Source organism: Quercus robur, chromosome 4, assembly GCF_932294415.1.
Source record: "Quercus robur chromosome 4, dhQueRobu3.1, whole genome shotgun sequence".
Classification (NCBI taxonomy): Eukaryota; Viridiplantae; Streptophyta; class Magnoliopsida; order Fagales; family Fagaceae; genus Quercus; species Quercus robur.
The window spans coordinates 35,179,896-35,206,929 of NC_065537.1; the positions used below are offsets into that span (position 1 = coordinate 35,179,896).

General features: G+C 35.6%; 1 protein-coding gene across 1 annotated transcript; it reads left to right on the forward strand.

The window, feature by feature from the left end:
* The first annotated feature begins 12,939 nt into the window (after positions 1-12,939).
* LOC126721798 (uncharacterized) lies at positions 12,940-13,562 on the forward strand. The gene is made up of 2 exons (XM_050424857.1): positions 12,940-13,028; positions 13,070-13,562. Exons 1-2 carry the CDS (start codon positions 12,940-12,942, stop codon positions 13,560-13,562), a joined length of 582 nt encoding a protein of 193 aa, XP_050280814.1.
* The last annotated feature ends 13,472 nt before the right edge of the window (positions 13,563-27,034 follow it).

Genomic DNA, 27,034 nt, shown 5'->3' on the forward strand with positions numbered 1-27,034 from the left:
CATCAGATATCTATGAAATGTTTTAACTTTTATTTATTTGTACTAATTCGTTAATGTTTGAATTGCTTTCAGTTTGATTATTGTTGATTTCAATTAATTTACACCTACGGATTTGTTAAATTAAATTTTTTTTTTTTAAATTTGATTTCTTTCTCTGATTTTGTAGTTGTTAAATCATGTTCTTCTTCTTCATCTTTCTTCTCCAACCCAGGTTAGTTAACTTTCCTAGAATCAAAATAGTTTCACTTTTCATAGACACACACCATCTGTTTGATATAAAGCTTCCAAAGTATTTTTCACGATCAGACAAACTTAACCAAATTGAGCATCTATTTGGGTGTTGAGGAAAAAAACAACAGTGAAGAAAAAGTAAATGGAAGCACAATCAATTGTGAAGGTTCCTTTTAGATACAACCTTTGTGAATTGTGAATTTTTCTATGGTATTCTATTTTATTTCATTTTTGTTGCAAATGCTTGCATTTTTCTTTTTTCTTTTTTTCATGTTTGTAGCTGAACATGATTAAGGAGGGGTTACATATGATTCTTTGTACTACAAGACAAGGACAGTCAGGTATTTACCTTTCCTTTATTATGTACTGTTTCTTGCATATTTATTAATAATATGTTTCTAGAAAGAATTTGAAATTGGAATGTTAGCAGATTGGCCAAGAAGTACAAATTATAAAACTCAATTCCTTCAACTACCAGGTCTTACTCATGTTATCCTTTTATAAAATTTGGTCTGATTCTCTTAGATGGTACTATGATAGTAACGTGGGAATTTAATAGTAAATTTTTTTGTCTTGATTCTAAGCAAAAAAATAAAGTTACTATGTCTGATTTTTATTTTATATAAATTGAAGTTTTTTTCACTAATTCAGTTTGCTGTGTATGTTCTATACTTAATTTTCTTTACTGAATTTAATGTGAAAAAAAATGTTTTCTTACATGGTCTTGACATTGATTTGACTTAATTTATATTCAATTTATTTTCCATTTTTAAATTATTCAATCAAGCTCACAAATTACAATTCAGACCCTGATATTAAATTCACTTACAAATGGTTTTTTTGTCAAGAAATGCTTTTTTGCTTGATGATTTTTGTTTCCCTTATTACATTTTGTTATATGGATTGGTAGTAATGGTTTGCTGCTCGGTTTTGAACACACAACTCAGTTTCTGAGATTATAAGGAAGACAAACACGCATTCAAAATTGAATCTATATTATTGGTCTGAGAGTTTGGGTCTTTGACAGAGATATAATGATTAATTGAGAGAGAGAGAGAGAGAGAGAGAGAGAGAGAGAGAGAGAGAGAGAGAGAGAGAGAGAGAGAGAGAGAAAAGCCCAGGAAAATTGATTCGGATATGGACTCTTTGAGTCTCATTTATATCTCTACGCTGTTCTTGTAATTCACAGGTTTAATGGAGTGTGCTTTGGCAAATCAGAGAATTGTGGGTCAACTTTCATCCAAAACATTGCATCTTGCCACAAGCTATTCAGTTTTACTTCCAAAATATAATGTAAAAGTTAGTCTTTTACAAAGCCATGGTACTTTCCTAGGTTCTTTTATTTTTATACCTTCCTACTGTTTTTCTTTTCTATGTCTTATTTTTATGCTTAAAGGAGGTTTTAATTTATGAAATAAGCTATAGGTGGGATTAATAACCAATTAGTTGTGGTGAAATTGTCCTTCTGACTTAAGCAACCATGCCCACTGACCGATTGGAAATAACTTGGAATGTAAATGTTCAAAGCCCTATTGTTTTGCAACTTATCTTTTGGAATCCAGGTAGGACAGGCTTAGCAGAGGTGCAGACATTGTAATTGTTTGTTCAATTAGAAATAACAATGAATTGCTTTGCTGTGGTGTGGATGATTGTTTTGATTCCTGTGGTTTTTAATTGGATCTTTGTCCTTTGGTTCAATTCTGGCAGACGCTACAGAAAAACTGCCAATACAACATGCTGTATTTTACAACTATAACCATAGTGTCATGTTTTTTTCACCAGTTACTTACACCATTGCACACTCTAAGTCTAATAGAAATTCTTACTCTCCCATTCCATATACCAATTTTACTGTTTATTTATTTTGTTAAACTGTTTGTCTTTCTTACAAATAAACAATATTGGATATGATATTGATAGTTTGCTATTTCAGTAAAGCACTTATTCATAGCTTTCATATATATGAATGCAAGCTAATTATTGGATTAAGTCTTAAATAATTGTTGACGCATTTGTGTCACTTGGATTGAAGGTTCTGAAAAGTGCATTTTCGAGGTATGACTTCTTTGGGTGTATATTTTAAATTATTGAGAAGATAATCATATTGATAGATTAATAAGAATATATTAGTAAGTGCATTTTTCCATAGAGGATGTATTATGTATATTGGAAGCTTCAAGGAGGCTGAAAATAATTATAAATGAATCATTACAATTCCATTAGTCAATACATTTTTCAGGTGTTTGAGAAAATTATGATCTATGTTCAATTGAGATGAAGATTACGAATAAATTGAGCATCACATTTTAGAAATTGGGCCAACATGTATTTGCTTCTGATAATAATCTCTCCTTCTTTGCAAGTTTTTTTTTTTTTTTTTTTGTTTGTTTGTTGAGAAACCTCCCCCTTTGCAATTGGTTGACCAATCGTTAATTCTATTAATGATGGATTTAGAATGTTAGGTTAGTTGGGTGATAACATGGTTTTAGGTTGTAGAAGCATCTAACAATGATTTATCATATATATATTTTGAATTTGAGGTATTGCAACTGCTACAAATGCTTAGTCACATAAAAAGATTAATAGAGAGACAAGGATATGTAGTTTGTTATTCAACTGAAGATATGGCTGATAGAGTGAATTAAGGCAAGTTATTCTTTTTGGCAAATTGTCAATTAAGCCAAAAGCAATTTCTAAATTGAGTTCTATTTGCAATATTGTACTTTATGTATATACTAATGTTTCTCCTGTAATTTTCAATTCCAATTTAGTAAAAATTAATTTGCTAACATCTCTTATACAGGTTCTCTTAAATGCTGAGCCACCATGTTCAGTCTTGATTTCCTCTTATGTGACTCCTATGAATTTGTTGTGCTAGAGAGAAATCATGGTCCAGTCCCAGTACTTTGTGATCATGGTTTAGTGTATCAAGAGTTTTTTTTTTTTTTTTTTCTCGTATTTATCATTAATATTTTTTGCAATGCATTTGCATCAAGTAGAATTCATGTTTGTGATTTCAGCCAATCTGATGTAGATATGGGAATAAGGAAAAAGTATACCACTAATGCTTGGGAAGCCCAAGTATACCATTGATAATTGTCAATTATCATTGTTGCATATGTTATGTGCTAAACTGAAGTAGTTAATCTATATAGACCATATGGGTTTCTAAGTTTCATTTTTTTTCTTTGGTTGAGACTTGAGATAATGAGTTCATTTCCAAAGTAGTATTGTTAATTATAAATTGAAAATTTTCATAATTGTTCTTCTTTTCCTTCTTTTTACTATTATTATTATTATTATTATTATTATTATTATTATTTACTATAAACAAAAGCAAGTATATTTTCAGTTATTGAATAATTAATGTTCTGTTGTAGGTTATTGAATTATTTCTGCCTTATATTATCAATGTAAGCTGTTTTCAAAGTTTTAACAAATAACAATCTTCTCAAGATTTGCATCCCTTAGTGACGATGGGGCAAGTTGCTAATTGTTGCTAATTGTGATTTAATTTGCATCCCTTTGGATTTCCTACAAATAACCATTTGAAAAGCTATTTTTCTAGATTGTCATTTTATCTATATATATTTTAAAATTTTACTTTTTATAATTACATATAGTTAATCAAGAAAATTACCTATATCTTCAATCTCTTTTTACCATTCTATGGTCCTTATGGAACCATAGAAATCAAGTGGTTCATGATGGGAAGACCCCCCAAATCTGATAAATGTTGTCCTCACTCACTGCCAAATCTCCTGTATGCAGGTACCAGGAGGCCTTTAGAAATGGACAGTTCTAATATCAAGATCAAAGCATACCAACTCATAAAGATGTCTCCAATAGGGATTGGCAACTCATTATCAAAGTAGTTTGTTGAAGGAAAAGGAAATTGAAACAGAGTGGCTATGCATATGAAGCAAAGGACTTGAAGGGAGATCTAATATTAATGGGGGAGCCTAGCAGTGTGTCAACATCTTACCCAGCAACATTTCAGGATGCAATCGTGGAGGTTGCAATAAAAGCTAGAGACCTTGGATTTAGACTAATTTTGTTTGTCAGTGATTGCAAAAGGATTGAACAGGTTTGCAATGGAAGAAGTTAACCAAGATTGCAGGAACAACCTATGATGACAGACTTGCATTTTCTAACTTAATAAGGTTTAACTTTTCACACCAATTTTGTACCAAAAACTATCATGTGTAATGTGTTAGAAGTAGCTTCAATTCTCTAGCTATTCATTATTCAACCCATTAGTGTTGGATGCTATCCATTACTGTTGGATCTCTCCAAATCTTATGTTATATAACTTGTGCCCTGTAACTGTTTTCTATGGTTTCAAAAAAAAAAAAAAAAAAAAAAGAAGAAGAAAAGAGTTACATATAGTCTTCAACTATGTTAATTAGAACTATTTAGAATTTAATAAAGGGATCCACACTAAATAAATTTTGAACAAATTAGGATTGAGGTTGTGTAAAAAATTCTAACTAAATTAGGTAAGCTATTTTTTTTACAAATAGTCCAATTTCATTTTTTATTTATTCATACTTATTAACCATTAATTATCTATAAATATATATTTTCACAACTAGCCCATGTATTGCACGGGTTAGCGACTAGTTATTATTATTATTATTTTTAAGTGTGATTCATTTGGGTAAGATAATACACCTAAACCCACAAGCCCAACGGGTTATCAGAAGCCCAATAATGAATTGAAGTCCCAAATTTACCCCTATGTCAACATAAAATCTCAAAAAAACCTATAGTACTTAAGTTTAACGTTTTCAAAAACAAAACCTAAAATATTTAGATGATGAAATGGGATATGACAATGACAGTGATTAGATTAGAAGAACCTTAGAATGAGAATTCTCTTTTGGATTTCATATTTGTAATTAGCTAGTTTATCTTAAATTGAGAATTCTCTTTTGGATTACATATTGTAAATTGGTAGTTAGCTAGTTTTTATATGCTAACTAGCCTAACTTATTTTGGATTTGGAACTTAGAATTTGGAAAACATTTTACATATGTGTAGATAATATTTTGGTACTTAGTTGCTAATTAAACATGTACTGAACTTTTTAGATACATTATATCAAAAGTTAAATATATTTTGTTTCGTTAGAATGACATAAGCACAATGTAGTGTGTGCAAATTACATTTTATGATGCAATTTTTTTTTTAAATGGATGGATTCATATTTTAAGTGATTATATAACATACAAAGTCACTATCAATAGGTTTTTTGTTTAAAATTTGAAAATAAGTAGGATCTTACGATCCACGATCCTACCTACCTTCCACGATCTTACGTAGGATCCCGATTTTGATAACCTTGTACGTAACACTATTCATTTTTCCAAAACCCATGGCAAACATATATCAAGGCTAAGGAGAATTATGAATTTGTGTTACTAATATAAAAGCTCATGGAAAGTTATGATTCTTTATTTTAGACCTATGACATTTATTTATTTCAACCATAATATAAACTCATGGAATTTATATAATAAGAACCCATGGTCACTATTTATATCACAATATTAATAATATTTATTTCCAAAACTCATGGTAATTATTCACCTTACAAGCCCATTATGATTATCTATAGAAAAACCCTTGAGAATATCACATTATTCCACTATAGTGGTTGAAACCCATGAATATTGTCTCTATTTAAAACCAATGGTAAATATTATTCTCAAGAAATATTGGAGGTCATTATTTAAAAGCCCCAAAGAAAATATCATTTACAAAATAATCCATGGCAAAAGTTATGAGAAACTATTCAAATTATATTTAAAGCCCATGGAAATTAATACCCAAAACCTATCATAAATATTTATTAAAGCTCATGAATACATTTCATTTTTACTAACAACGAAAGCCCACGTGGAATAAAAATCCATGACAATATATAGTAGTTTTGTCCATTTTGTAGGGCTCGCAATGAGAAAGCAAAAGGATAGGCCCAAGTGGAGAGAACCACCAAGTCATAGGCCCACCAAAGTACTCAGCCCTTATGGCCAAGCTCAACATGAAGTCTCAGCCAAAATAGCCCATGTGTGCAAACTGACCTAGCTAGAGAACTCCATTCAGTTCTGCCTTCCGCTGGAGGTCACCTCAAGAAGCAACTAATCTCCCAAACTAGATTAGGAGCTGGCCACTTGTCCTAGCAGCCTCTCTGCCACTACCAATCATGATCTGAACAACACTAGAGGCTAGGCTGACACCTAAAAGGTAATGGGCAATAAATACCCTTCTTCTCCAGGTTTTGACCAAGATCTCCAAGCTCATGAAATTCTTAACTAAATAGTTTATTTTATTACTAAAAATTTATGTGATAGATTCATGAACCAAGCCTATGAATCCTAAAGGGGAAAATTTTGGAATATGTGGTTTGGAGGGCATAAAGGGATCTCCAGCAAAATCCTCTAAAGTGGGCTTAAACTTTGACACTTGGCTTAGGGTGTTGAATCCTACTACTTCTTAGGGTCCAAATCTTAGTTGTAGCACTAGGATTCCTTCTTAATACCGACCTTGATCCCATTGGCTAAACACAATCCAGAAATCTTAGCATTTAATGTAAGATTCCCCCAAATACTCACCATGTGTCATATTACCCAAAGTAGCAAAGCAGCCCCAAAAGCAAATCTCCCATTTATGGCCAAATTCTAGGATAATTAAGTCTACTATTTTGCCCCCTGATCAATCCTACGTTTTTGGACTTTTGTTAATTAATACCTCCCTAAACACCACTATAAAAGGGTAAGCACACTAGCCCACAAAACAGACACCAACCCTTTTGAAATTTCTGATTTTCTTGTTACTTTGCTTGGTTTAGCTCTCCCCAAGCTCATAAATCATTCCCCTTCGCCCACATTCACTTAGCTTCAGACATTCCCTTTCTTTTTCTGCATATTCACAGCCCATAAATGCTTTCTAATCAGTCACAAACAACTCTTTACCCATTAAAACCTTAGCCTCAGCATTAACTCCATCACACCACCACAAGCTTAAAGCCCACTCACTCAAAATAGCCTAGACTACCCCATTCATGCCTTACACATATATATTCCCCAAGAATCTTAGTTCAACATTTGCTGCATTGAGCTGGAATCTCTCTTTCCCTTCATTCCATCCTATTTTTTCCTTTTTTTTTATTTGTAATTATGAAGCCTTTAATCCTTATTTATTAATTATTATCATAAAAGCTATAATGTTTTGGATACTATGGAAGTTTTCATTTATGTTGAATTAATAATAATAAGGAAAACATATGATTTTTACCATGTAAACACACTTATTAACTTGTTAGACGTCTACCGCTAGAGGTCTATCATATTCACTGTTGAACCATTTTTCTCTTGTGTACTTGTTATAATGGGCCCACTTTTATATTAAACAACTATGGAAGAAATGCATAATTTTTACTATGCAAATACATTTACTGATTTTCCAAACATTTGCCACTAGACATTTTTCTTATTTACCGCTAGACTATTATTTAAGCACTCATTGTGGTGGGCCATCCTTTGTGCTAGCTTATCTTTGCAAGAGGTATTTTGGGGCCTTATTATAATATTTGTTGGATGCAACCCGGACTTTGAGCAAAATGGGCCTTTTACGCTTCACCAATTGCCTTTGGGCCATATTCCAAGCCTAAAGTCAAGTCTCGATCTTGACTCCCCTAACATCAAATGGGCGATGAAAAAATGCCCCTAACAAACTCTAAGGCCCAAGGCCAGTTTAGAGCCCAATCAGATATTAAATTGACTTGAGGAGTATTAAAATGGAAAATATAACCTTTTGAAATGAGCAAAAATCTAGTTTTGGAAATAAAATCACCAAAGTAGCTCTCGGCCTGCATACGTGGGTCACGGCCTGTGTACACGAGCTAAAGCATGCGTACGCAGGCACGTTCTTGCGTACACAGCTAGGGTTTCAGAAGCATATGAAAAGCAAGTTTTTTGCAATAATAGTTGAGATTTGGAATGAATCCCACATCATTTGGGAGTCGTTCCAAATCCCATTTTTTCAACTATAAAAGGCCTTACACGGTACATTTTCAAAACACATAGAAATCCCATGGGAAAAACCTAAGATTCACTAGAAAATAGTAAATCAAAAAGGAGTTTTTCACAAAACACCCTCGAGTCTCCTTTTATTTGATTGGAGCCTTTTCTAGCCCCAATCTTTTGAGTTTAAGATTACTAATCACTCTTTCATTGAATTGTGATAGATTTGACTAAGGGAAATGGTAAAAAATCAAGCTTAGGAGCTTTTGCTTTAAGGTAAGCGTTAAAACCCTTTTTTTTTTTTTCCTTTTTTGCCTTAATCTTTGTTTTAATCTGCTTCTTTTGTTTAGTTTATGTTTGTCTGGGTTAGTTTTAGGTTTTCCTTATATTTTTAAGCATGATAGGTTGTTAGATTGTATGTTTTAAGTTTCTGCTCTGCTTTTGTGTTAATTAGGGTTTTTGGGTAAGGATCTGTGTATGCATGATCTAGCCTGCGCATACAGGCTGAATTCATGTGTACACAGACCTGTTCTAGCATGCGTGATGCTGTTACCCAGAAAACCGTAATTTTTTTGTTTGTTTGTTTGTTTTTGTTTTTGTTTTGATTTTTCCTTCACATGTTTGTCTACATAACCTCCTTTTCACATGTTTTTAAGCCTCATAAAATGTTTGCTCACCTTTTTAACATGCTTGTTTGTTATTGTAAGGTTGAATTTATTCAACTTTGTGTTGGCTTTATTCCGTACCAAATTTGCTTGTAATTTAGCATTTAGAAACCCTGTATTTAGGTGGGAATAATGTAAGGGGTGTGTGTGAGAGAGTGTGAAGAATTGATCAAGTGTGTGCATCAAGAGGCAACTCATGACTGGATCTTATGACTGACTCGCGAGTGGTGACTCGCCAAAATGTGTCACACGTGTGGAGCATGCAGGAAGCTGAAGCGTCAGGACAGCTGGATCACAACAAGACAAAAAGTACAGTCTAGCCTTTCTGTTATCTTGTGATTGGAACTCACGATTCATTCCAGTCGCGAGTGACTTGTTAGTGCACCCTGTTTTGCTGAAAAATGACTTTTCACATTCCTTCTTATACCCTAGTATAAATACCCTTATACCCACAAAATGTAGCGTGCTTCCAAAGAGAATTTTGAGAGAGAAATCCTAGAAAACAATAAGATTGATTCATCCACAATCTTATACATTTGATTCTCCAAATTCCTCTACTTTCACCCTTTCTATTGTCATACCTATGAGAGGATCTTAAACCAAATCCTTACCTCACCATATTCACAGTAATGAGAAGGTTCTTGGTATTTGGGAAGCAATTCAAGAGAGAACCAATTCATTTTGGTTGATGCAATGGGCTAATTATGAGATCCGGTAAGCTAGAGAAGACAAGGTTAGGCGTAACCCTGTTGGAGCAAGAAGCTTGGAGGGCTTAGGTGCATCGAGTAGATTAGGCTTGGAGGGTCTATTGCTATTCACGTATCCTAACTAATTTTCTAGTGGATCATTTTACAGTTTGGAGGGTGGCGGAGAGGGTTTTCACCAAGTTCTTCGGTTTCCTCTTCGATAACACGTGTCGGAGTTATCTTGTGTTTGCTTCTCTCTATCCCTTACTCTTTGCTTTTAATTACTGCTGAGTTGTGATTAAATTATGGCTTAGAGTAGTTTGCATATTTGGGTATTGCTTATATTTATCATTCCGCACATACATTGTTTGAATATAAGCTTGTTTTGGAATATTTGAATTTGGGGGTCTAAACATTCACAAGTGTTTTATACACTAAGTGAGCTTTGGGGGAAGATGGAAGGCTCCATTCGGGCCCAAATTTTCCGAAGTTCATCCTAGCAACTTATAATCGGTGTCATCACCTATAATGGGCTTTGAGTACGTTAAAGGTTTGCTACCAATCCACTATGGGGTCCATTTAAGCCCTCAGTTGGAATCATTGCCCACCTTTTTGTAAGTGACCTACTTATCTATCCCTTTAGCCTTAGGGAGACTACCCACATTAGAGAGATCCTAGATCCTATCATGAATGGTACCCTTTATATATCTCTTGTTTGTTCAACCATTTATCATGTGTTCATCTAATCCTAAAGGACAAATAAAAGATATAAAAATGAAAGGGATGACCCTAAAGTTATGGTATACCCTAAGATGTTGTGGGACAAAAGAAAAGAAGTTCTCACATATAAGAGGCTTGTCCCTAAATCCAAAGTTATATATTAACTTGAAAGGTTCATAAGACCATAGCCTAATTGCTATCATAGGCCCAAGTGGGAAAAGCCCTTTTGAAAAAGAGGACTTTGAAGCCAAAATGAAACTCCCTAATCTTAGGTCTCTTTGTGTATGCTTAGGCCCAAAATGATGAGAATTTCAAAGACTTTGAAAGGAAGGATACAAAATATTCTAGCTAGAAGACTATTTCATGGAAAAAATGATGAAATAATAAAGAAATGAAAAGCCCAAAGGTGATGAATACATTGTAGGCCCAAGTTTGAGACAAAGGGTTGAAAATTCCTAAGTACATTCTAATGAAAGCCCATGAGAGTAAGATAAGAGCTTTGTTGTAAATGGACCAAAAGCCCAATGAAACAAGGGGCAAGGATCCATGAAAGGAAAGGGAGTGATATTGTAATTGGGCCTTCATTAAAATGAACTTAAGAATTTTGTACGAACATCTAAAGTTAAAAATAAATCTCTAACTGGGGCTTTCTTTCAGGCATTATTGCACCATCAAAGTCAAGATAACACGTCCCCACTCCCATTTGGAATAGAGAGAAAGGAAGGCGCTTGATCAAGACTTAAGTGACCAAGGAGGGTCTAGGATTCCTTGAAGGTTGCAATGGAATCAAGAAAAACCATGTCACTCTCAACGGGAATTTCATGAAAGAAGGAGGAGACTTCCCCTATTGTGGCTTCCTCGAACCTTGGGTAGGTAAAGATGGAAGGGTATATCCAGGCTGGAAGATTTTCTTTAACGAAAAACTCACTTTTAAGGAGAAGCCTACCGTGGTGATCAAAGAAGTGCAAGAAGAGGTCGATTGGGTGAACTACATGGATGCTAAAGCAATGAAGGCCATGATGAAGATGAGTGGGGATGTGTTCGCCATCGCCAATGAAGAACCAAGTGATCCTTCCAAGCTCATCATGCCTACTATAGGGCCTATTAATAATTGGACTTGGGTTGGGTTTTTTGAGAACATGGGGAAAATTTTTGTAATGCAAGTTCCAATGTACTTTTCAATATTTTCAATAAGATGAATTTTGACTTGACTTACTTTGATGTGTCCCATAACATTGAAATTCTGCACTTAAATGATTCAAATGAACTTGAAAATGAAATTAATAAACAATTGGGAAAGAAAATTGAACCTATGGAACCAACTCTTGAAACTATAAATTTGAGAAATGATGAAAATCCATGCTTAATTAAAATTGGTTCAACTTTAAATGAAAAAGAAATGAAAGATCTTCAAGAACTCCTCATGGAATTTCAAGAGGTGTTTGCATGGTCCTATGAAGATATGCTTGGAATTGACCCCAAGATAGCTTAACATTACATTGATACCCATGACCACATGGTGCCTGTCAAGCAAAAATTGAAGCGAATGAGGACCGAATGGCTCTTAAAGATCAAAGAAGAAGTCACTAAGCAACTAAAGGTAAGGTTCATCAAACCTGTAAACCAAGCTGAATGGATAGCCAATGTCATGCCCATACCTAAGAAGGATGGAAAGGTGAGGATGTGTGTGGATTTTAGAGACTTGAATAAGGCATGCCTTAAGGATGACTTTCCCCTCCCTCACATTGATGTCTTAGTAGATAACACAGCAGGAAGCGCTTTGATGTCCCTCATGGATGGTTTTTCGGGATACAACCAAATCAAGATGACTCTTAAAGATATGACCAAAACCTCTTTCACCACCGAATGGGGAATCTATTGCTACACGATAATGCTGTTTGGTCTCAAGAATGCTGGGGCAACTTATCAAAGGATGGCTACAGCCTTACTACATGATATGATGCATAATGAGGTAGAGATGTATGTCGATGATATTATAGTGAAATCCAAGGATAGAGGAAGTTCTTTGAGAGGATTAAAGAATATAGATTGAGGTTGAACCCACAAAAGTGCACCTTTGCAGTAACCGCTGGAAAATTGTTAGGATTCCCAGTGAGTGATAGTGGGATAGAGGTTAACCCATCCCAGATCAAAACCATATTGGAGATGCCTCCACCCAAAAGTGAGAAAGAGATTAAGGGTTTCTTAGGTTGACTACAATACATTAAATGATTCATTGCCAAGCTCACCTCCACTTGTGAGCCCATCTTTAAACTTTTAAGGAAGAATGAGCCATACACATGGAACGATGAATGCCTAAAAGCCTTTGAACTTATCAAGGATTATCTCCTCCACCCACCTATCCTAGTGCCTCCACAACATGGAAAACCCTTACTCCTATACCTTCCCATCAAAAGGGATGCAATTGGAAGTATGCTTGCATAGGAAGATAATGAGAAGAATGAAAGAGCCATATACTACTTGAGTAAGAGATTCCATGATTACAAGACTAAGTACACTCCCATAGAAAAGTCATGCTTCGTACTTGTCTAGGCCATACATAAATTGAGAAATATCGTTTTGCCCTTCCAAATATGGGTACTAGCAAGAATGGATCCATTGAAGTACCTTTTTGAGAAGCCTGCTTTGAGTGGAAGATTGTCAAGATGGTTGATCTTATTGACAGAATTCGATTTGAAGTATGTGGTTAGGAAAACTATTAAGGGAAGTGTCGTGTTAGATTTTTTGCTAAGAATCCCATAGAAGGGGAAGATGGTAAAGAGGATTTTCTAGATGAAGATATTTTGGATGTTGAGTTGGGGACATGGAAGATGTACTTTGACAGAGTCATAAATCAATATGGGAATGGGATAGGAATACTCTTGATCACCCACGAGGGATCTCACATACCTTTGGCAATCAAATTGAAGTTTGAAGCAACTAACAACATGGCTGAATATGAGGCTTGCATTGTTGGAATGGAAGCTCTTCAAGAATTGGGAGTAAAAGAGGCCAAACTCTTTGGGGATTCTACTTTGGTTATAGCCCAAGCGCAAAAGTTGTGGAAAGTGAATGAAGAACACTTGAAGCATTATCAACAATACCTTGAGGATTTGACCAGGACCTTTGACAGAATTGAGTACACAATCATTCCTAGAGCTCAAAATCAATTTGCGGATGCATTAGCTATTTTAGCCTCCATGGTAGAAATACCCAAGGGAGTATGGACATGACCTTTGGAGATTGAACAAAGCTACAAGGAAGTGCATAAAAGGAAGACCAAAGCTTCAATAATGGCCTTAGAGGAAGAGGAAGTTCCGTGGTATTATGACATCAGGCAGTTCTTAGAATTAAGGGTGTATTTAGATAATACCGACAAGAAAGAATGTCATTCCATTAGAATGAGACAACCCAATACATCTTATGTGGAGGACAACTCTATAGAAGGTCCTATGATGGTGTACACCTTTGTTGCTTGAAAAGAGAAGAAGCAGAGAGGGTAATGGAAGAAGTTCATCAAGATATTTGTGGCCCTCACATGAATGGAAGGATGTTAGCCAAGAAGATCCTAAGGATGGGGTACTACTAGAGTACAATGGAGACCGATTGTGTGGACTATGGGAAAAGTTTCCATGATTGTCAGACACACACCAACTTGAACCATGTATCGCCTAGCAAGTTCTATAGCATGACTTCTCCATGGCTGTTCTCTGTTTGGGGCATAGATGTGATTGGAATGATAGCTCCCAAGGCTTTAAATGGGCATGAATACATTCTAGTGGCAATTGACTACTTTACCAAGTGGGTGGAAGCAACCTCCTACTTCGTATTGAAGGCTAAGCAGGTTGCTCGATTCTTGGAAAACAACATCATTTGTCAGTTTGGGGTGCCCCAAGAGATCATTTTCGATAATGGTTCCCACTTTGAAAGCAAAGTCTGAAGGGTCATGGAAGAATATGACAATGAGCATCACAAGTCTTCACCATATCGACCGCAAGCTAATGGGGCCGTAGAAGCAGCCAATAAGAATGTGAAGAATATCCTAGCCAAGATGGTGGTGATGTACAAAGATTAGGTTGAGAAGCTTCCATTTGCCCTATGGGGTTATAGAACTTCTATTTGAGCATCGACTGGGGAAACACCTTACTCATTGGTTTATGGTAGTGAGGCGGTGCTTCCTATTAAGGTAGAGATACAATCTTTGAGGGTATTAGTAAAATCTAAGGTCCTAGAAGAGGATCGGGCTAAGGTGAGTTATGAACAATTGGCTTTGATAGATGAGAAGAGGGCAAGGGCACAATATTATGCACAAGGATACCAAAAAAGGGTTGCTAGAGCATTCAACAAAAAAGTAAAACCGAGAAACCTTAAAGAAGGAGACTTGGTCCTAAAGGTGCTTAAAGATGAGACTTTTGATCCAAGAAGAAAAATGAAGCCTAGGTGGTCTGGGCCTTTCATCATTAAGAAGATCATGTTCAGAGGTGTTACAAGAATCACAGATTTGGATGGGGAAGAGATGCTTCACCCTATTAACATTGATAGACTCCATAAATACCACATATAAAGAAAAAGAAAAAAAAAAGCTTGCTAGGTTGAAAACCCGAAAGGACGACATAGACAAAAGTTAAGGCAAAAGAACCTCGCTAGATTGAAAATTCGAAAGGGCAGTCTAGGCAAAAGTTAGGGGAGAAGACCATGGGCATAGTGAATATTCCTCAAAGGACGTCATGGGATAAAGTTACATGGCAAAGGAAAAAGAAAAGAAAAGAAAAAAAAATGAATAAATGAGATGACAATAAGCAAAGATAATAAAAAGGAAAATTCTTTCATTGCTCAAATTAAAAGATAGTAAGTTTGCTTTCATAGAGGATTCGGAACATTCCAATCCTTTATTAAATTCAAAAACAAAAGCATAAGAATCATAAAAGTACAGAAAAGTAAAACATGGGGCACATTAAGGTCATTACTTAGTCCTCCTTATCTTCTTGCTAGTCTTCATGTGAGCCTCTTATCCTTCAGAATCCACTTCATGTCATCCTTCAACCATTGCTTGTAACTTGCAATGGGGTAGATGTATTTGGAAGGAACAATGTCTTTCGTCACCCTACGGCGTGGCCAAGCTTCAATAATCCTGCCCAAGATCCCATTAGTGAACACTGTAGTATGGAAGGCACCCTCATCACTAGGAGCTCCTTAATGCTCTCCAAATTGCCTTAAGATACGACAAGTGGAGTAGTAAGAGCAGCAATGAAGCCCAACTAAAGTCACACAATGGTCCTTGTAGCAACTACGAACCATGCTTGAGATATGCCACCATTCCATGAGCTACTGAATGTCAGTCTCCTTAAGGCGGCCCATGAGCTCCATGTACGCTTTAAAGCCCAAGACATCTCGAAGCCAGCGATCCCTAAGATGGCTAGGAAGATAGGTGTTGAGGGGTACAGTAGGAGGATAAAGCAACCGAAGTCTCTCTTGTAGCCATACTTGAAAAAAGAAGAGAAGGGAGGAAGTAAGGAAAAAAAAAAGGCAGAGAAGAAAAGAAGAAAAGAAAAAAGTGGAGAGCATGAGTGAGAAAAAATAAAAATAATGAAAGACGATATAAGGTGCCTTAGTGGGTTAAAAACCTAAAGGCAATCCATGCAAAATTAGAGGAATCCCACTAGGTTGAGAACCTAGGCAAAAGTTAGGGATTATACCTGAAGAAGAAGAGTCCTTCCTTTGAAAGGCATCTAAACCATTGAGAGTTTCCGCCAAGATCAGGCTCACCGGATTGCCCTTCTTTAGCTCATAAGCTACCATACACATCCGATGGTCTACACAATATGACTGTTGAACCAAGAAATACCTCACAAGGGCACATATGCAAAAGGCATGAAGGTAGTATGATCATGGCCTCTCACCTTCAAGAAGGCTCGAACCTGAAAAGTAGTCAAAGACCAACCTAAGGTTGAGTTTGTCAAAGACACATCACCTATTGGCTGTGCTTTCAGGGACACCCAACACCACTCGCAGCAAGGAAGGAAGATCCCCACCCATGGTAGGAAAGATAAGATCATCAATCTCTGGTTCACCTATGATAGCAGCAAATTTCTCAATAGTAGGGCATAATTCTATTCCGTTGAAGTGGAATACATGCTAGGAAGGAACCCAATAGTTGGCAGCAGCACGGTGAAGAGGCTTATCCACCCTAATTTAATAGTAAGGGAAGATGCAAGGAAGGCCACAAGGAGCAATAGAATCCTTGAAATCGGGACCTAGCTTCCTAATCCAAGTGGAGACATCAAAATGAGAGTTTTCTGCCATTGGGAGACCTCAAAAAAGTGTTCTCTGGGTTGGAAATACATTGGTAAGGGTTTTGGACCCAAACGATTAATTTTATACCTAAGTAAGTCGGCTATGGTTTTTTTGATTCGCGGCCCTTGTGTGTAGAGTCAACCCTGTACACGCAAAGTCAAAGCTGCGTATGCAGGCTCATCTCCACGTACGCAAGGTGGCAGAAGCCCATGTTCCCCTATTTTGAGCATAGTTTTTCTAGTCCCAAGCATTCTTAGGGTCCCTGTGACCTAAAGAATCATTCAAGACATATCCCAAGCAAGATTGCAAGCATCAAAGAAGCAAAGATTGTATAGAAACATACAATTTATCATTGTACTTGTAAATTAAGTGCTAAGTTCCAATCAAAAGCATGAATGTAAAAAGATGTTCTTAAACAATCCTTTGTCTTAAACTTAATCCAAAAGTTTACCAATTGAAATGAAAAACATTAAAAGCAAAAGAAGGAAAAAAAAAAAAAAAAACTATGTTGTGTGTATATGCTATGACTGTAGGTAATCAACAGTGCTGCCTCTTCCTTGGTTGGTAGCTAGGGGTCGCCTTCTAGTCCTCCTCTTAGCCACCATCATCAACATCATCATCACCATCACCCAGGTGGGCTGCTTCTCCAGGTCCATACAGATCCCTCAAGTAGTTGGTCACCTCCAACTTGAGATTCCCGGCCAACCACACCAACTCCTTATGCTCTTGAATAGTGGGTTGCAATTTAAAAGAAGAAAGATTAGTGACTGAAACAAGAAAGGAAATGGCAAAGAAGAAAGAACAAAAATGAAGAAAGGACTCATTGCTCGAGTGTTGGGAGGGAAAGGATAGCCCATGACATTGGGATTACAGGGCACGACATGCTCTCGAGCAAAGCCATCCAGGCCATAGGCATAGACCATCCAAGGGGTGTATGGAGGATCAATGGGCTCATCGGTAGCAGGTCCCCCCTATTACAATTCCTTGCATTAGTAGTCATGACAAGCAAAGAAAAAAAGAGAAGAAGAACAAAAGTTTGAGCATAAACCTGAACAGTAAGAGAAGGCATGAGATGAGTGATGTTGAACTCATCATAATCCAACCCCTCAAGAAGCCGCTCAGCATAAGAAGTACCCTTCCCCCATGAGTTGTACTCAACATCAGTCATGGAGTGTAGGGTAAGCATGAACTCAGGAGGGTCCCTCGGAATCTGTGGGTCATTCATACCCACTAATTGGCACCGCACCCTTTTCGCCAAGTATAGTGCCCTCACGCCTGCTCCTTCAAAAGGTCGAGTAATCTCTGAAGTAATGAAAGCAGCAGGCTCCAAGTCTTGAGAAGCAGGAAGGGGCTAGTCGGCCCATGGGGTCCAGTTAACCTATAAAGACATGAGGTTAGAAGAAAGACATCCTAAGAAGAATGCATAAAGAAGCGTGAGAAACTAGAACTACTGAACTTACCCCATCAGAAGTCAACCTAGCAAGGTGGGCCCTTAGTTGGTGGAAGTTGTTCAAAACTAGGTTGGTGCCTGAAGTTATAAGGCCATACCTAACCACCCATCACTACAAAAAGAAGCACAAACCATAGGTTGGATGCAAGATAACAATTTGCAACATGCCAGATGCAAGATAATAGATGTAAGATGACAGTTTTGAAGGCAATACTGTTTGCAAGACTACGAGCTACAAGTGAAGGTAAAAGACTGAAAAGAGAGCTGACCTCAAGGAGCTTCCAAGGCCCTACAAGTTACCGCAAAGTGCCCCGGCTGAGAGTGTCGAGGATGAAGTAAAAGTAAATAGACATGCTTGCCCCCAGTTGGCCGTCCGTGCCTCCCCAAAATCCTGGAAGAGGGTTAGCCACCTCAAAGACACCGTTTGCCCACCATTGGCAAAGAGGTAGGCCCCCATCTAGTGGAGAAGGAAAGCCCTAGCCATGCAGACACATTCCTTTATGGTCCTCTGTGTGAGGGACATGTAATCCAACACTAGGTCGAAATAGCGGATGGTCTCAGTGGAGTACTTCCTCCCTAACATGTTGATGCCTAGCTGCACACCCAACATGCCATCCAAACTAATGATGGACCCCTCGAAGCCAAGACCAGTCATGTAGTAAAAGTCATAGGGAGTCACAATCATCTTCCACTCGGCGATGTGAAAGGTGTGGGTAGTGTCCCATCACCTCTCAATGAGGCACTGTACTAAGGTAGCATTCACAAACTTCTTTGGAAGGAGACTAATGATAGGCTCAAAGCCCACCTCTCGGACATAGCCTTTAGTTTCAGGGACGAGCAAGTTGAATGATTCTACCACCTTATTTGTGCTTCCCCTGCCAACATAAGGGCTTGATGACTGCAAAAAAGAAAATGTTGTTAAATTCATGATTCGAGTGAAATTAAAGAAATATGGTGTTTTGGTGTGAGAGTGAAGATAAATAGGATGATATAGTGATAATCGGATGCAAAAATGACAAGAATGTGTTTTAGAATTGCATATGGAAGTGAAACGGTTGAAAAAGGAGTAAAAATAGGCAGAGCAGGGCTTATGCCAAACGTCTAACGTATGTGGCTCAAAGCCCACACACGCAGACAAGACCCCATGTATGCAGGTCCATTCCCACGTACGCAAAACCTCAAGAACACACCTGCGTACTCATGAATACAAGCTACGTATGCAGGCTTAAGCCCACGCACGCAAGAACACAGATAGAAGTAGTTCTTCGACGTTTTCAAGAAAGCATCATCCAAAATCAATCCTAAACATATTCCTACCTCTCCTAAGATATCAGGTTTTCATCTAAACCCATCCCACAACAAAACCTAAGCATTTACATGGCAAATAATACATTCAAACCAAAGATCAGAGAGGAACTTAAAAATGAGAAAAAAAATGAAAAGCTTACAGATTCGCCCATGGGAATGTGATTCTCTGGCTGGTATGTCAATGGTGGAGGTCCTACCAACCTCGTGGCTCCACTCCAACGGGTGAGACGGAAGGCATCAACAGATAGGACGTGAGAGGATTTCTTGGCATTGGGTGCCATTGAGGGAGATGATGAGAGAAAGAGAGAAAATAAGGAAATGAGGAAGTTGGAGAGAATGGGAGAATCAGAAACTATGAGAAAAAGAAAGAGGAGAGGGAGGTTTTTGTAGAGAGAAAAGAGAGAGGAGTTGTGAAGAAGATGAAGAGATGAGGAAAATAAAGAGAATGAAGAAAAAAAAAAAAAAGGAAACGGTTGGTAACTGTTGGAGAAAATAAAATGGCGGGAACACACCTGATGGCTAAACTATGAGTAGTTTAGGCCTTACCACTAAACTACATGTAGTTTAGTCATGAACAGTTAAAAAAAAAAAAGTTGTTTCAAAAAAGGGAAGGATATCTCAAGACTTCCACAAATCATCAAAATCAAAAAAGATTTTCCCCAGTGAATCAAGCACATTTTTCTTAGTGGATCAAGCACCTTAAAAACCTTTCCCCAGCGGGGCATGCTGTAGTTTAGTCATGAACAGTTAAAAAAAAAAAAGTTGTTTCAAAAAAAGGAAGGATATCTCAAGACTTCCACAAATCATCAAAATCAAAAAAGATTTTCCCCAGTGAATCAAGCACATTTTTCTTAGTGGATCAAGCACCTTAAGAACCTTTCCCCAGCGGGTCAAGCATGCCAAATATCATCCCCAATAAAGAATCAGAAGACACTTCCCTAATATTTCAAGCATCCCAAGCAAAGTATCCTCAGTGAAGGAAGCAGAAGATTCTTCCTACAATGAATCAAACCTACCGAACATCATCCTCAGTAAGGAAGTAGAAGACTCTTCCTCAATATGTCAAGCATCTAAAGCAAATCCCTAGTAAGGAAGTAGAAGATTCTTCCCCTATGAGTCCCGTACAAAAATCCCTAGCAAGAAAGAAGATGATTCTTCCTCATACGAACACTCGATACGAACACTTGATAAGAAAGCAGATGATTCAAAAGCATATGAAAGGCAAGTTTTCTGCAATAATGGCTGAGGTTTGGAATGAATCCCACATCGTCTGGGAGCCTTTCCAAATCCCATTTTTTCAACTATAAAAGGCCTTACGTGGTACATTTTCAAAAACACAGAAATTTCACGAGAAAAACCTAAGATTCACTAGAAAATAGTGAATCAAAAGGGAGTTTTTCACAAAACACCCTCAAGTTTCTTTAGTCTCTTTTTATTTGATTGGGACCTTTTCTGGCCCCCAATCTTTTGAGTTTAAGATTACTAATCACTCTTTCATTGAATTATGATAGATTTGATTGAGGGAAACGATAAAAAATCAAGCCTTTTGCTTTAAGGTAAGCTTTAAAACCCCCCCTTTTTTTTTTCTTTTCTGCCTTAATCTTTTTTTTAATCTACTTCTTTTGCTTAGTTTATGTTTGCTTATGTTTGTCTAGGTTAGTTTTAGGTTTTCCTTATATCTTTAAGCATGATAGGTTGTTAGATTGTATGTTTTAAGTTTCTTCTCTGTTTCTGTGTTGATTAGGGTTTCTAGGTAAGGATCTGCGTATGCATGAACTAGCTTGCGCACGCAGGTTGAACTCATGCGTACGCAAACCTGTTCTAGCGTGCATGATGTCGTTACCCAGAAAACCCTAATTTTTGTTTGTTTTGATTCTGCCTTCACATGTTTGTCTACATAGCCTCCTTTTCACATGTTTTTAAGCCTCATAAAAATGTTTGCTCACCTTTTTAACGTGCTTATTTGTTTTCATATGTCTAGATTAGGGTTTAGTCTAGGGTTTCTTCATTTTAATGCCATCCATCCACATGTTGTTGAGAGGTAAGTAAAAGGGTAAGTCATGCATTAGAAATGCTCATGCATTTGTGTTAGATTTTCTTAGATGTATGGCACTACAAAAAATAAGCTTATTTGCTATGGCCAAAGTTCATCGCAAAAGCACAAAAAGCCGTCGCAAATTTGTATTACTGACGGCCAAAAGCCGTCGACGTCCGTCGGCAAAAGCCTTGTCGGTAATACTATATTGCCGACAAGGTCGTCGCTAACGCTTATTTTCGACAGCAAAACTCCGTCGTAAGTACTTAATAATTGTCGTCACAAATTCAACTTCATACGAGGAAGTTGGACGACCAAATAGAGTTTGTGACGAACTAAGGCTATCGTTAATGTATTTTTTTCGACAACTAAAAGTCATCATAAATACTTGCCTTGTCGTCAAAAATAGAACTTCAAACGAGGAAGTTGGTCGACCAAATACCTTTTGCGATGAACAATGACCGCCATTATTGTATTTTTTCGACGACTAAAAGTCATCGTAAATACCTAGTTTTTCATCGAAAATATAACATCAATGCAACCAATTACTTTTTTTTTACGAACTTTAGCCGTTATTAAAAACCATTTATCTCGTCACTCATACATTATTTGCAAAAAAATAGCTCCGTCGAAAAAAAATTTATGATATTTTAATTTTATTTGATAATATCAAATATTTTTGTATATGGAATAATTAATATATAAATTACAAACACAAATCCATAATTGTTCAAAACTAATAAGTGCATTAAAAATGAAAATATTAAAAGGTCTACAAAATAGCATGTTGTTCAATAATACACGAAGGCTATATTATATCCTTTACTAAACTTGAAAGCATAAATATTAGAAGATCAATTATCATCTAAGTCAGTGTCGTCCTCCATCTAAGAGTCATCTTCCTCCTCATAGTCATCTTGTGTCATTATTTACATTGTGATCTCCTCCTCTAGCATTGGTCTGCAATATTTTAAATTAAACTGAATAAATATATAAGAACATTGTAGTGTTCTAGTTAATGAGAACTTAAAAGAATACATCTACCACCAATAACCATATTAATAGTACATCTCCATCACCCTTAACAATATATCCATCACCACAACAAGTCACATGAAATCACATATGTACCAACAATAACAATTAATTGAAAATTATAATGAGCAAATTTATCACTTATTTCGACAACCTAAATAAAATAACAAAAAAAATTTAATGTTGCTTATACTGAGAAAATATTTATGTGTAGTAGTTTCTTGCATATAATTAAAGCCCATCGATTTCAAAACATTTTCTATAATAAAAGCTATCACCTCTTTCAATTGACTGATTGTTCCCTCCAATAACCACTTATCATATCATAAGTTAATTTATAGAAAATATTGGGAAAAAAAATTTAGAACTTTGGTATTTTTCATTTTTAATATAAATATGAATAAAATAATATAACTTTAGAGATTGTTATATATACACGTGTGTGTGTTTGAACTACATGTATTCTTTAGTCTAATATGATCTATCAATATATATTGAATATAAATAATAAAAGAATAATATAATCACCAATCCTATTATATAACTATAAGCTACTTTTGTCTTTACTTGGAACTTTACTAACAAAGAAGAGGCAAACTCAAATAGGGAAAACTCTAAAAGGTTAAAACACAAATTGAACAAAGCACTATTATCAAGTGAAAAACACTTCCCATGAATCAACAGATTGGTTGAGGCCACCAATACACACAAACATTACACTATGGGCTAGTACCAAACTATCAAGAACTTTGCCTACAATACTAGATGATATATTATGAAAGAGGTATATCTAAACCAAACCCAAAATTTAGATAAATGAAATAAACAAGCAAATAAATTTACTAAACCACAATACATTAACAAAAAAGAAAAAAAAAATCCAAAGATAAGGATCTAAGAAGACCAACCTTTTGGGTTTGATTATGATTGGGAGAAAGAGAGAGAATGAACAGTAGATGGAGATAAGAGTTTTTTTTTTTTTTTTTTTTTTTTAGTGAAATAGGTGTGTTAATTTAGTGAGGGGGCAAGGGAGGGCAGGGGATTGAAAAGAAAAAAAAAAGGTGGGGGCGTTTGTTTTTTAGTGAATAGTGAAATAGGTGTGTTGATTTAGTGAGGGGGCAAGGGAGGCAGGGGATTGAAAAAAAAGGGTGGGGGCGCTGGTTTTTTAGTGAAAGGGAGAGGGAGAGTGCTAGGGAGCTAGGGTTTTGTCTTTTCCTCTTTTTCTTTTTTCTCTCTTTTTTTTTTTTTTTTACTAAAAGATAAAAAAGATATTGTGGGGTTTTCTTTTTTATAAAATAATAATAATAATAATAAGGGGCATGGCTGGGTTTGTTTTAAATCAATATAACTTTATTTATTTATTTATTTTTATAACAAAACTATTTGTTTCATTTATGACAACCACTCCACTTTTTTTTTTTTTGGTCACTTTGAAATATCACTTTTTATTATTATTATTATTATTATTATTATTAAAAGATAGAAACACTATGAAATCTCACTTCTTGCAATTTTTTTTTTTTTTTTTTACATCAAGATTTCTTTTTTGATAAAAGAAGATAGATTGTTTATTTATTCAATATCTCAATTTAAAATAGGAAGAGAGATGAGAGACATTCTTCACATTGTCCAAAGCTTGAATGTGAATGTGACTTGTGGATGATTTAAAAAATGAAGATGTGGATGTAGTGAAGGGATTACTTACTATGTACCCACAATTTTTCAATTTTCCAATGGGTCATAGACCCAACTTCAATGTTGACCATGTTTGACCAAATATTGACTAATTTTGACCAAGTTTTGCAAACTTTGACTACTCATTTTTCACAATCTGACCGTCTGATTTTTGTCATACTTTACAAACACCAATATATCATTACATTATTCCAATCCAACGGTTCAATTTATGTCTAGAACATTATGGACATGTGTCATTGTACCAACACATCAAGAAATTTTGATTGGTCACGTTCTCACAATCCAACCGTTTGATTGAGCTCAAAGTTCATCAAAACAAATATTTTATCACACTCTTTCAATCCAATGGTCAAATTTTAAATCGGATTATGGCATAAGATGAAAGCGTGTTGTTGTATCCACCTATCATGAAACTTCAATCACTAAAAATATTCAATACTCTTTCAAGATAGTTATATACTCTATAAACATTACTAAGAATTGAGAAAATGATCTAAAAAACACAACCCAAAATCTACAAAATGACCATAATGAATTTGTATGTGACTTTTGACTACCTTGTTTTGCTATTTTAAAATTTGAAACTGATAAAAACATGAAAATCAAGAAAACCTTAAAACACTAACTAATACCCAAAACCCAATTAAATCCTCCCTGATCAACCTAATTTGATCAAATCTAGTGATCCTAGAACCAACTTTGAAGTTTGACCAAAGATTGAACAAGTTTAATAGTCTTTGACGAATTTTTGCAAGATTTGACTACTCTGTTCTCACAATCTGGCCATCTGATTGTCACTGTAATTTACAAACACAAATATTTCACCACTTTCTTCCAATCCAATGGTCAAATTTTGGATCTCTATCTAGTTGCATGATGGACACATACTGTTGTACCCACCTAATGGAAAACTTTGATTAACCTTATTGACACAATCCGACCATCCAAAATGGCTGAAATACGACATCAAAGCTAGGAGATGACTGAAATACCCATAAACTTCTAAAATAACCAAAACACAACCCAAAACCTACAAAATGACCAAAGTGCCCCTCAAACCTTTAAGATGATCAAAATACCTTTTACCTCTAAAATGACCAAAATAGCCCTTAAGTACTTGGAGGGTCTTGAAAGATGTTTTTAAGCAGCTTTTAAAATTAAGATTGAGGAAAATTCACCATTCAAAGAAAATAACCATTTTTTATGGCCATATGTATGTTGGAAATAATCTTTATTGTGATGGATTTACCTTACCGTCACTAGTACTTTCTTTTCTTAAGAAAATTTTAACTATTAACGACAACCAACATGTTCGTCGCAAATAACAAATGCAATATATAGAGAAAAAAAAAAAGAGTTAAGCACATGAAAAATAAGGGCATGAATTCCCCCTTTGAAAAAATTATCATTGTCGACGGCTTAGGTACATCGCAAATCTTATTTATTGCGAGGGATCCAAGTCCATCACTAATACATTCTTTCTTTTAAAACAAATTAACTATTTACGATGGTCAACATGTTTGTTACAACTTACAAATACAAACTCAATTAGAAAAATAAAAAATAATAATTGTGATGGATAAATGTCATCACAAATGTGAAAACTAAGGGGGGGATTTTCCCTCCAAAATATTTTACCATTTTTGATGGCTTTATGTCTATCGCTAATATTCTCTTTTATATTTACGATGGAAGAATGTTTGTCACAAATACTAACACCATAAAAAAATATATTTTTGGTATTTTTGATGCATAAAAGCCGTCACAAGTGTTAATAGTTCCGACGGTTTTCTCCGGTCGTCATAAATAATACTTTATTAGCGACAAATATTTTTATTCCGTCGCAAAAAGTAAGGCGGGAACACTTCCCTCCAAAAAGAATCATATTTTCGACAAAAATAATAGGCATTTTCGACAGACTTATTTTGCCGTCACAAATGTTTTAATATTTGACGAGTAATTGTTGACGAAAGAGACTTGCCGTCGAAAAAGCTAGTTTTTCCAACGGCTTTTTGTAGTCGTCGAAAAAGTTTCGTCGCAAATAGCAATCTTTTTTGTAGTGGAAATATTTGGAAATGTAGCTCAAAAGCCATCGAAACTAGTGGAGCAAAAATGAATCAACTCAAGCATTGAATATATAAGACATGTAAAGCCAATCACTCCCTTCAGCAGCTTCCACCTTTGTATATATCACATATAAACAGACCCCTTTCTTGGAATTTTAGGAGGAATTATGAACATGGATAGTTTGTAACATTAAAAACAATTTCCTCCATCACTTCCTTTCTTCTTTTCTTTCTTTTTTTTCGAATTTCTTTTTCTTTTTTTCTTTTTTTTCTCACCAAAATTACATCAACAATGGAACTCATGAATTGAGAATGAAAACATGTTCCATTTCACTAGTCATAGACATACCACAAATCTATACACCTCCACACTTATTTCTTGTGTTAGGATTAGTGCCCTTAAATCCTATTGTATGATGCTATGTATAATATTATGAATGACATTATGTATGACTTAATATTGTGATTAATAAAGTTATTTTATTATTATCTGAAATAATGGTAACATGAATATTCGGACATTATCATATAGTCCATGAGATGTATAGTATGTGATTTATGTGAAAAGTCACAGAAGATATAAATCATAGGTTCTTTGTAAACTCAAAATTTTAGTTCGTAGTCAGTGATGAAATTAGGTATTTCATCTGCGAAGACTACTATAACATATCAACTAAGATGATTTGTCTTGATCATGAAAGTGAAAACTTCTAGTTGATGTGTTGATATGTTTTAAGAGTTAAAACATATTAAACTGGATCGCTGTGAGATTTATTATTCTCCTAACTGCTGTCAAATGAATAATAAATCTCACGACTT

Bases quoted from the DNA above. Each gene is read 5' to 3' on its own strand.
- LOC126721798 (XM_050424857.1), top strand. From the start codon at position 12,940: ATGGATCCATTGAAGTACCTTTTTGAGAAGCCTGCTTTGAGTGGAAGA. The intron at 13,029-13,069 runs GTATGTGGTTAG...GTGTCGTGTTAG, and splicing joins TTGACAGAATTCGATTTGAA to ATTTTTTGCTAAGAATCCCA.